Source organism: Melanostigma gelatinosum (genome assembly GCF_949748355.1).
Source record: "Melanostigma gelatinosum genome assembly, chromosome: 11".
Lineage (NCBI taxonomy): Eukaryota > Metazoa > Chordata > Actinopteri > Perciformes > Zoarcidae > Melanostigma > Melanostigma gelatinosum.
The window spans coordinates 26105116-26117615 of record NC_136644.1 but is presented as its reverse complement, the minus strand read 5'-3'; the positions used below and the strand labels follow the sequence as shown (position 1 = coordinate 26117615).

At 47.7% G+C, this 12500-nt stretch overlaps 1 protein-coding gene across 1 annotated transcript in view; it reads right to left on the bottom strand.

Moving 5' to 3' along the window:
* cacna1ab (calcium channel, voltage-dependent, P/Q type, alpha 1A subunit, b) overlaps positions 1–12392 on the bottom strand; it is a 72750-nt gene extending 60358 nt beyond the window's left edge. The window contains 5 exon segments of the mRNA XM_079279326.1: positions 152–339; positions 503–655; positions 878–969; positions 11105–11244; positions 12294–12392. Of these exon segments, the coding sequence (XP_079135452.1) occupies positions 152–339; positions 503–655; positions 878–969; positions 11105–11244; positions 12294–12386 (666 nt within the window). The 5' untranslated portion in view covers positions 12387–12392.
* Positions 12393–12500: the final 108 nt, after the last annotated feature.

The following is a 12500-nucleotide window of genomic DNA, read 5'->3' as shown; positions in this document are numbered from 1 at the left end:
TTATGAAGACTTGAGTTTGGCCGTTTAGCCGTTCGTTGCTATCGTGGTTTTTGGGCCGTCGCCATCTTGGTTTAAAGCAACCAAAAGCGACACGAGAGGGTGGAGCTAAGTACAACCGAACCCCGAACGAGACGTTTTTTAGCTAACTCACGTAGTAGAGCATTTCCGTCCATCCCTCCATGGTGATGCACTGGAAGACGGTGAGCACGGCGAACAGGATGTTGTCGAACTGGGTGATGCCGGAGTTGGGTCCAATCCAGTGGCCTTCGCACACTGTGCCGTTCGGACACAGCCGCGACGGCAACTCTGTGCCGCACGGCAATGAGTCCACTACCTCTCCTGATGAAGGAGAGCAAGATCCAACGTTGCAATGAATTCAGTTTGGATCAGAAAGCTAATTCTAACAAACACATGTTACAGATCAACCGGTGCTTTTCCCACCATGGCAGGTCAAAAGGTCTGCAGTGAAAAAGGAACGGCTGTTGGACTTTGTTTTTCTTACGTGTGACTTTGTCAAAGCAGGTAGTGTGGAACTTCCCCATGTAGAACTCCAGGCCGATGATGGCGAACATGAGGATGGCCACGAACAACAGCAGGCCAATCTGCAGCAGCGGGATCATAGCCTTCATAATGGACTTGAGCACCACCTGCAGGCCTGGAGGACACAGTCAGAGGATCGACGTTATATGTTATAGTGGACGGATTTGGGGTCATTTATTTCAATTATTTAAGCATTCAGAGACTTCCTTATTGATGGGCTTGTTTCTGCAAACCAAGCAACAAGGTGAGCACTGTCAACGGGTTTTAGTCAATGCATGCATTGGTTTGTCAAATTTCCCAGTGAAAATGGGCAGCGTGCACACAAAGAAACACTTACTGGGAATCCCAGACACCAGTTTCAGTGGTCGTAGCACTCTGACGGCTCGTAGTGTCCTCAGGTCAAACTGAGACCCCACTGACGACAAAATACTGCAGAGAGACAGCAAGACAGAGGGAGGGGAAACAGAGAACAACGTCACTTCACAGTCTTTCAAACATAATCCAATCAGCTGAAAGATGCCCCATTCATTTCAGAACAGAGTGCCGAAACTACCGACACTGGCATGTTTCGACAAATGAATGCGATCACACCAAAATCTCTCAGTTTCCACTTTGAGATTCACACCTGAAGAAAACACCTACCGAGAGGAGTTAGAAGGGACAAAGGTGGTCGATTAGATGAATACAAATAAAAACATTGTCCATTGAGAATTGACTGAGCCAGACAGGTCAGTGAACTGGGACGAGCATTTCGCTGATGATATAACTTGTTACCTCTCAAACCTTCTATCGGGAAAGATTTCTGATTTCTCACAGTTTCCATGAGGAAAGTCCGTCCGAGTACGACGGTTATTACGAGACTCCGGAACAAGAGAGGAGGTGGACCTTCAGCGGACATCGCTTTGTCAAATTATCAAATTGTGAAATTACCAAATCTTTTCAACAACTACCAATATTTAAATTTGTGCCATACCAGAAAAATAAATCATGATCCTGCAGCTCGCTGGGCGGACACCTTGTGGTCAGATCATCCAATATAAACGTTGACGTGTACCTTATAGGTTAACGTTGAGAATTACAACAGAAAGGATTGAGTCAGTGATCCAGTAACAGTGTAAGGGCTCTCGCCACTACGGCCCCATTCCCCGTGTCCTCTCTGACCGCACCGCTTTATGTGTCTTTAGTGCGTACGTGTGAAACTCTGGTGGAAAGTCAGCCAGAAACAGGCTGGAAGGTTCCACGCTCTGTCTCGTAGGGGGAGAGAGAGTAACGAAGGAGGGGGGGGGCACAACGTGGGCAGACATGTTGTATTCCAGACGAGTGGAAAGAAAACACCCAAAATACACATGGCAGCTTTTGGAGGGCTCAGGAGAAAGTCAAATAAAAACCTTACTTTCTCCTGAGCCCTCCAAAAGCTGCCATTAGATAATGCCTCATTTGCATATTTAAACATTTCAAAGGCCGTGCTGCAGACCCTAAAAACACCAGACCTCAGCAAAAAATAAAGAGTGAAGGTCCAACAGGACACGCGTACGGACTACAGCCCGACGCTGAGAGCATGAGAGCGTTCTTCACGTTCTCATGTGTGACGTTGTGATGTTTAATCTACATGCTAGGGTTCACAGCTACACACGTCCAGTATTTTCACTTCACAGTGTGCAAAATATGGCTTTTCTTATTTAATACATTTCTAATTTTGTCAATATTTTGTACGTTTCAATGATTTTTTTAAGTGTCCGTTTCTTGCTACCCCCCCCCCACTGGCACCATGAAAGCGTCGGATGCTTTGTCAGACTGAGTGAGTTGGATTCATGCTGATTCGACGGATGCAGCAAAAGACCAAAAAGGTTCTGTTTTGATCTCTAGAATTTTTATTTCTGCCTTTTTCTGTCTCTCTCTGTCGTTCATTTTCTCTTTGTTTACGTTCGTCCCATTTCGCCGGTTCTGTTTGTCACGTCTCATTTCGAGGGGCGGGCGAGCAGATCTTCAGTATTCACCGTCCGCTCCTCTCAGACACACTAAAAGCCTCCAGGATGCAGTCACCCCTGGCAACGGCTGAAACCTGCCCACACAGTGCACCGAGGCGGCCGGTAGAGGGAGCGGCGGCTGTGATGGGGATGGAGGGGGGGGGGGGGGGGGGGGTGACAGTGAAGGAGTAGAATGGAAGGAGGGGAAGAAAAACAACTGAGAGTAGCAGAGAAGGAAAAGACGACGAGAGAAAAGAGGCAGAAATGTCTCATTAATGTTGCTATTATGACTATTGATCTATTTTGTCAATTTGATTTAATATTTTCATGTTCCTTACTCTTCAGGAGTAGTGAGGTAATGTGAAGTGCCCAATTCATTTTGCCACAGTGTCAGTAATCTTAAATAAACTGTGTTAAAACACACGTCTGTGTTATCCACGTCTGTAAACCAGGCGGGAACCTCCAGTTCTGCTGAGAAGCCATCTTGTTTTTTCACAACCAAGTAAAAGAAGTGAGCATATTTTGAATGCGGAGGAGCGACGTAGAGACGCCGTCAACAGCTCTGTTAGCGGCAGTGACCTGTCAATCACTGTAAGCCCCGCCCTAAAGCATCCCCTGCTTTATGGTCTGTGTGACTCTAAATGGACCATAATGTACTAAATGAACATCATGCTGTATTGAAGAAGACTTGAAACTAGAGATTGAGACATAAACTCATGTTTACAATGTTTACTGAGGGAATAAATCAAGAGAGAAGTAGAGTCATTTTCTATAGACTTCTATACAACCAGAGGAGTCGCCCCCTGGTGGACACTAGAGAGAATGCAGCTTTTAAGACGCTTCTGCATTGGCTTCACTTTTCGGAACTGGAGGTTGCCGGCTGATTGTGAGGCAGTTAAGTATAAGGATTAAGCTCATGTCTTATACTCAAATGCTATGCATCGTGAACACACATCATTCTCACTTATACGTCATACTTAGCATGATGGTATGTTAGCATGCGATCTAAAACACAGCCTTTGAATTCGTATTTGTGATCAAAAATCGAAATATATATACAGCTGTCATGTGAGAAAGGCACATATACTTAATTTTTTTACATCTTACATTTTTAATTGTAAATGATAATCCCAAGTTCCCCTCTTTTCTGTTATTTACCGACAGTTGAATATGACCAACATGCACGAAACCATTCCTTTAGATGAGCGTCCCTGATGAAATGCAGAGCCAACATCCCCCCGCGAGACATGAGGGTGAGAGGAAGGGTGATCAGATTGAAACAGAGTGATAGTCCTGTGTGTCAAAAGTGTGAGATTCGACTGCTGAGAGAGATAAAGAGAGAGAGAGAGAGAGAGAGAGAGAGAGAGATAAAGAGAGAGAGAGCGAGAAGCCCCCAAAGAGACACAGAGACTCGAGAGAGAAAGAGTCTCATCTGCAGGAGGGAGAAAGGTGTTTGGACAGTGATGACAGAAGCTTTCACTCCCGGGAAACACCAAACAATCAACCTGTAAAGCACACGCACACACAACTTAAGCTGTGCTATAATATGCTAACAGTGTGTTCACCTTTCCTGTGTTTGACCTCTTCGCTGATGAATAGTAATGAGCGAGGTGCAGATGAAGGATGTGAGTGAAGCAACGTGTCCTCACGCCACGGTTTGGAGGATGTCTTGCGAAAATGTTACTCCTCATTTTTGGTGTGTTTTCCTATGAAAGCCTGCAACTGAGGTAATACTGAGGTAATAAATCAAGAGAGAAGTAGAGTCATTTTCTCATAGACTTCTATACAACCAGAGGAGTCGCCCCCTGGTGGACACTAGAGAGAATGCAGGTTTTAAGACACTTTCACAGCGGCAGAACCGGAGGTTGCCGCCTGGTTTTCATACGAAAGTCCAGCAGTCCGCTTGTCAATTTCCTCTCGTTACATGAACACAGTTTTAAAAAAAGTATCTTCTGTCTTCACAGGAAGCGTCTTAGGCAACAGAACTACTCAGTGCGATGACTTCCGGTATCACACGGGGCACGACAGCGGCCTCCTGGGTGAGTGGCTGGGCTTTGTTTGGCTGGTGAAGTGAAACAGTTGGTGCATCGACAAAAGCAAAATGCAACAAAGTGCAACGGAAACAAATTGAGCGAATGCATAACGCGCATGACGCACGCGACCTCAACGTTCACTGAAGCTTCTGCTTCCGCTGAAGAGAGAAAAAACAGAGTTTTCTACGTCGTTTCTTTCACCGCTTGAGGTTCGACTCTTTAGGCGACGTCGTCCTCCGACTGGAGAAATGACGTCATCGTCTGCGTATCTCAACTCAATCATCGCTTCACGGCAGCCGATGGAAACAAGCGTGATGTCCTGTTGTCTCTACAGAGGGACACTGATGATGAGGATGATGATGAAGATGAAGATAAAGATGATGATGATGATGACGCCGATGATGATGAAGATGAAGATGATGAAGATGCCGATGATGATGAAGATGAAGACGATGATGATGAAGACGAAGATGATGGCGAAGATGATGAAGATGATGACGAAGATGATGGTGATGAAGATGATGCCGATGAAGATGCCGATGATGATGAAGACGATGATGATGAAGACGAAGATGATGGCGAAGATGATGACGATGATGACGAAGATGATGGTGATGAAGATGATGACGATGAAGATGATGATGAAGATGATGGTGATTTCTGGCCCTGATGAGGAGGATCTCAGGGGTCACTCGCCGCCTTCACTTCGCCCGGTCTCTCCCCGCTCGCGGCATTGCCATGGCGACCGCCGAGTCTCCACGGTTACCGACCTGCTCTCATTCATAAGCGTTGCCGGGGCAACGCAGCACTGGCTCATTGATGGAATCTCGGCATTGCCGCAGCAACGGGGATGGGAAGTGGGTCTCCTAGCGATTGATTTTCAACCCCTCCGAGCCCCCGCATCTCCCTCCCACACACACACACACACACATACACACGCACAGAGACACACACACACACACACACACACACACTAACCTCAACTTCCCCCTCACACAACAGCAGCTCTCGTGCACGGTGAGAGTGTACAGTGTGTACACACAAGCGTAACTTCCCTGGCATGCAGCCACACAGACACACATACACACACACACACACACACACACATACACACACACATACTGACCAAATGAGGGCATCCTTTTACCGCATACAAACACACTCTCATCATGTGCATGCGCTCACTCTGCACACACACACACACACGCAGTACGATCTGATGACAGAGACGAATGCGTTGCAGGTAGTATGGACGACCCACTTTCTCTGCTACAACATGTACACACACACGCACACACACACACACACACACACACACACACACACACACACACACACACACACACACACACACACACACACACACACACACAAGAAGGAGCCTTGTAACTCTCTAAAATGTAGAGATGCTGTTCAATCAGGAACTCAACCCCAGTCGACTCTGATTGGTTAAAATCCGTCTAGTAGTGAACAACGTATCACACACAGCCACAGTGCAGCCTCCGTGTGCTGAAGTTAGACTCATTTTGATTGAGCCTTAAAGGGACAGTGTGTAGGATTCGTCAGCATCTTGTGTGGTTGCAGATTGCAACCGCCTGAATACCTCACCTCTCACTCTAAGACGCCGTTCGCCGGACTCCAATAACGATGTGGAAGTCTCTCTCTACAGTCAGTGTTTGGTTTGTCCGTTCTGGGCTACTGTACAAACATATCATGCAACACGGTGGACTACGTGAAGAGGACCGCTCCCTATGAAGGGCTCATTGTAAACTAAAGAACAGCATTCCTGCTTTTAGGTGATTACACACGAATGAAAACATTTCTGCTATTAGATCCCCCTAAATCCTGCAGGCCGGCCCTTTAACTAAAACACAGAGTACACAAATACCCGATTCAACTTCCATCTTCTTTACTACCCAGCTACATGCACAATGGCTACCAGTGTGATTTGTTGATTTTAAGCCCCACCGCACTGACTTGACGCATTTTTTAGTTTTGGGCTGCTTTGGCAAAAAATAGTAAAGACACACACTCACAGCATGACAGAGACTGGGACAAGATCCAGCCCCCGACATGTGCATGAGCTGTGTGTCCGTGTGTGTGTGTGTGTGTGTGAGGGAGAGTATGTGCACGTGGTTTATGTGTGTATTGTGTGGAAATAGTGTGGGAGTGCCATGTGTCATCACAGTGTGAACTCCTGTCCCCTTAGTGCCTCCTGCTGAGCCCTCACCCGCCTCTCACACACACACACACACACACACACGCACACACACACACACACACACGCACACGCACACGCACACACACACGCACGCACACACACACAGACACACACACACGCACGCACACACACACACACACACGCACACACACACACGTGACGGACAATGTTCCAGCGTGACACGGTGCACAGTTAAGGAATTTGAAGAATATGTTTGAATATAAGTCACAAATACATCGGGTACGTCGGTTCTACCGTTATAATTATAAATATTTAGATATTTGCAAAGTAAAAAAAAGCACCAAATAAATAGATGTGGTCATTATTCTCTTGTTTGCAGTAAAGTCGGGGTCATGAGCTGATGCATGCTCTCCAGGCCTCTCACAAGCTCTCTCCTGTAGATACGGGACATTAAGCAGCACTTTCCGACCGTTATGTCACCACTCAACCCCCCCCCCCCCCCCGTCCTCCGCCACCAAGGTGGTACGACCCAATCACTTTCTGTTATTGGGAGAGCCCATCTGTTCGGTGCAGAGGGGTGTTGGGTTGCAGGTGAAGGGGGATACTGTAACGGTTTCTTCACCTTCGGCGTTTGGGGAATCTTTCCCACCAGCTGGTGTCGTGAGACCTCACCCTCTCACTTCATCAAAGACACTTCCTCTTTCCATCCAAACATCTCATCCGATCCCTCCTTTCATTCCTCTCTGCCCTCTCTCTTCCCCGTCTCCTGGTTTGCTGACGCGTTCATTGGCAGAGGCAGGATGCAAGCACTCTCATTCTGACCACATTCTCCATCCTCAACCCCCCCCTCTTCCTCTTTCCTTCCCTCTCTTCATTTTCTCCCTCACACATTATTGCTGACCTCAGCAGAGTGCTAACACTCAGCTGATGGACTCTCTCTCTCTCTACCTCCGCCCCGAACCAAACTCCCTCATTTTCCCTTTTTTTCCATTTACTTCATGTATGATCAGGCGAAGGAGAATGGAAGGTGGCTTTTCTTCTCTCTCGTCTCCGTCTTCACTCGCCCGCCCTTCTGTCCTCTAATCACATGTTTATTAACCGTTATTTATCTGGGGAAGGCTTGCTGAGTGCGCGTGCTTTTCTGCAAACACCCTCTGGCCACTGGAGGGTTCTGGAGCTTAAGCAACCTCCGGTTCTGAAAAGTGAAGCCGAAGCTTCATGTGTTAAAGCTGCATTCTCTCTAGTGTCCACCAGGGGGCGACTCCTCTGGTTGTATAGAAGTCTATAGAAAATGACTCTACTTCTCTCTTGATTTATTACCTCAGTAAACATTGTAAACATGAGTTTATGGTCTACATCACCCCTCCGCATTCCAAATACGGTAACTTCCAATCGCGATGCTGTGAACCCGGACGCGACGCATCTCTGTCTTCCACAAAATACACAAAGCAGCAAAAGTGGTTATTTCGACGCTGCGGTCAAACTCGCGCGAGTAAGGCAAGGCCAATGTTTGCGTTTGGTGTGAACACAGCAGCAGCAGAGGAAGAGATCTTTATTCACGTTGTATTGGCACATTTTCCAGCTGCAGTGTGTGTTTCCTAATTCTCTGGTGCAGCAGCTGTTTGTCAGTCCGGCTCCATTCCTGTCCTTCAATGACACAGACACTCATCCCTCTCCTGTTCACCCACGTCATTCTTTCCTGCGTCTCTCATCTTCCTCCAGTTTTTCCATTCACCTCTCTCCCCCCTCCTCTCTCTCCCTCTGTCTCTCTCTGCCGGCCGGCTGATTGGCCCACCTGTCCCTCCGTCCCCTGCCAGCAAGACTCTTGGACCTCATGAGGACACGACGTCTGGACTTCTGTGTCCTTGTTTGCGGGTGTTTGTGTGCATGTCATGTCGTCGGATAGTTGTGTGTAAAGTATGTGTTGTTCTCGTGAGTTGGTGGAAACCAAAGAGTGAAATGTATTGATCCCCTGAAGGTGAAAACCTTAAAATGTTCTATTTTTTCCTTCTCTTCCAGAGAGGTCAGAGGTCAAGTAGAGTCGGGTCGAGAGCAGCAGAGCTGGGGCTGATCACAGCTTTAAGTGTGTTGCTTCAGGACACTTAAGCAGAACAAATGGCTGTCAGCGCTGTGGGTGTGATGGTGAACCGGCTTAACTTCAGCTGCCCTCACATCGTGTGTCTGTAGGTGTGCGTTTGTGTCTGTGATCTCTATTTCTGTTCACAAGGGCGTGTGGGCGTGCACAAAGCACCGCACACTGAAGCGGGCGGGCTTTTAGCAACAAAAGAAAACATATATTTTGTTTAAAAAAAGGTACATGTCACCTTCTGCATTTCATAAATGTTGCTTCACAATGGCTGCTTGATCTGTGGTGTCATCCTCCGGTTCAACCACACTTTTAAGTAAACGCTCGAGCTGCATTAAATGTCAGCTGTGTGCCACTTAGCTAAACTATCACCGTACAAGTTCTCAGGACTTCATGACCGACATGTGTAATTCCTCAGTGGCTTCCAAATATACACAGTTTTTTGGTTTTAGATCAAGCGACCAACGCTGTTTTCACTGCGAAGTGGTGGTGAAACCAACTACTTGAGGGTTAAACCCACGTTGTGAAAAAAGATGCAAACTTAAACAAAAAAACAAGTCTGAACCCTTCGGAGGGTGTCCTCACACAGATAGGAACACGCTCTCTCACACACACACACACACACACACACACACACACACACACACACACACACACACACACACACACACACAGCTAACATACGCCGGCTTCTGTTCGTGTACCGCGACTTCAATTAAAAACGTTTTATATGAATATACATGAACGCTTGAAATATGACTGCAATTGGCAATATAGGCCATGCATGGTAATGATCCAACACGGTGCACGTGTGTGTGTGAGAGGGTGTACGCAGTGTGTGTGTGTGTGTGTGTGTGTTATATAGGCTGAGCTGAGTGATTGATCACAGGGAGCAGGGAAAAGCAGGTTACTGCAGCGCTCACACACACACACACACACACACACACGCACACACACACACACACACTCCCTCTCGGCGTTTGCTCGCCCCCTTTCTTCCGTCTCTGCGTCCCCTCCCTCCCTCTCTCCCTCCCTCCTCCCATCCTTCCTCACCCTCTCCATACATCACTCTCACCTCTGCCACCCATCACTCTTCCTCCTCCGGCTCAACCTCCTCTCTGCTCGCCGTCTCCTCTCGCTCCTCTCGCTTTAACAGCCAAGCCCATCTTGTTATTCCCCCTCGCTCTCTCTCTCTCTCTCCCTCCCTCTGTCTCTCTGTCCTGTTATCCACAGCCCAGGGGAACGGAGAGACATCGTCACATGGTCCTCTTCTTCTTCCTCCACCTCCTCCCTCTGTTATAGCTGGGCGAACAGAGAGGGAGAGAGAGAGGGACAAACAAGAGAGAGAGAGAGGGTCAAACAAGAGAGAGAGAAAGAGAGAGAGAGAGGGGGACGAACAAGAGAGAGAGAGTGAGAGAGGGATGAACAAGAGAGAGAGAAAGAGAGAGAGAGGGATGAACAAGAGAGAGAGAGAGAGAGGGATGAACAAGAGAAAGAGAGAAAGAGAAAGAGAGAGACAGAGGAGGAGGAGGAAACTCTGCGGTCGCTCGCTCTGATATCGCCATAACAACAAACCCGTCTCTTGGAGAAGTGACATTTCACTTTGCCCTGGTTGCTGCTCCCTGCAGTGCTGCTCTGATCCAGCCTGTGTGTGTGTGTGTGTGTGTGTGTGTGTGTGTGTCCTCATTAAAGGAGCCCTGCGACTGAGGGGGAGTGGCCATGATCTCACACACACACACTTTGTCAAACCAGACCTCTGCTGTGTCTGAGTGTGTTTAGATCAGAAAAGAGAGGAAGTCATGCTTCTACAAGACGCACACACACACACACACACACACACACACACACACACACACACACTCGTTCACGGACGCACGGCGGCGCTCCGCTGCAGAGTGCACGTGAGATGAAGACTCAGTGTGTTCGGTGCTATTTCACTGATATTTGTTTGGCCCGGCGGCCCTCCACTACAGAGGACACCCTGTTCAACACAAAGCTCCTGGTTGTGTCTCGCTGTGATGCAAAACGATGCAGTCTGGAGTCTGAGAGGAAATAAAGAAGAACGATGGCCCCAACTAACCCCGCGCCAGAGTGGAACAGGTAGCCATGGCAACACAACACATCCTGCACATTTCAGGGGGGGGGGGGGGACACATAGAAATAAAAATAAAATGTCAAAACTCATGGAAATGACAACTACACGAAATTTAAAAAATGAAGATATCAAGAAAATAACTACAACGAGTGACGTTGAAACAGAACCGGAGTGATGACGGAGATATTTGTGAGGACTCACCCGGTGAGCACGACCACGAAGTCCATGACGTTCCAGCCGTTCCTCAGATAGGAGCCCTTGTGTAACGCAAAGCCCAGAGCCAGGATCTTTATCCCCGACTCAAAACAGAAGATGGCGATGAAGTAGGGCTCCGTCTCCTCCTGCAGGGGAGGAAACAGGGAGGGGGAGGAAATAGGGAGGGGGAGGAAACAGGGAGGGGGGGAGAGAAGGAGTAAAAGGCAGAGCAGAAAGAGAGGAGGAATGTGAAGAGGAAGAGAAGAAGAAAAGGGTCATTTTCTGTTCACATGGAGTTTGTTTGTTGGGGAAGTTGAACGTAAAGGAATCCTGAAGATTGTCAGTTTTCAGAGGATATCATGCAAAATTATTTTTGTACAATTAAATTGAAACCAACCGCCGTGAGAATGTATTGTCATTGTGTACAGTGTGTTTATTCAACCCTGTCTCCTGTAAAGTTACATTCTCATACAACTGAAATGCTCAAATTCTCAATTACGTTTCAAAGGAAACAGAACGTGTCACGGATTCAAACACGGGGTTTGAATTTAGAAGAAAACAACGAAAAGTTAAAATTAGAAAAGTGCACTCAGGGCGCAGATCTCCGCCAGCCAGTGTCTCCTTCCCTCCCAACAGAGAAGAGATGGAACTCTCTGTGCCGAACTTCATTGGATCGTAACATTTTTGAGCATAAAATGAATGTTCTGGTTCAAAATTTGACCAAACGTTTCTCTGTTCGTCAGTTTTTGAGCCACAACGAAGGACAGAGCAGGCGAGGCTTGTTTTTAGGCCGTAAAAGCCTTTTGGGACACAAACGACGGTCTCTGACGAAATGTTACTCCTCATTTCACGCAATGCACAAGAACATTCGCTTCCCTCAAAACGTAAACGCATTTCTGTCGTGTGGGAACGCCATTTTGAGGAGACCACGCTGGTGAATGCGTGTGTGTGTGTGTGTGTGTGTGTGTGTGTGTGTGTGTGTGTGTGTGTGTGCTCTGCTACTGTAAGTCAAATGTCTCAGCGTGTTTTCAGGTCTTTCTGTCGGTGCACATGCTCTCTGAGGGGCCGGTCTCACCGAGACGCTTCGTTCCTCTCGTGCACCGCATTTCTTTAGAGCCGCGTCTCGGTGTGATTGGCCCGTGTTGTGTTTACTGATCTGTGTGTGAGTGTGTGTGTGTGTGAGTGTGTGTGTTACCAGTCGTTCAGAGAGAGGCGTCTTGTCTCCATCAGGAAGATGCTGCTCCAGAGCCAGGACGATGCAGTTTGCAATGATGGTGGTGAGGATCATCCACTCAAACGGAGTGCAGCGTCAGTTAAGGCCAACATCGTCAACAGACAGACAGCACACACACACACACACACTTCACACACACACACACACACACACACCTCACACACACAC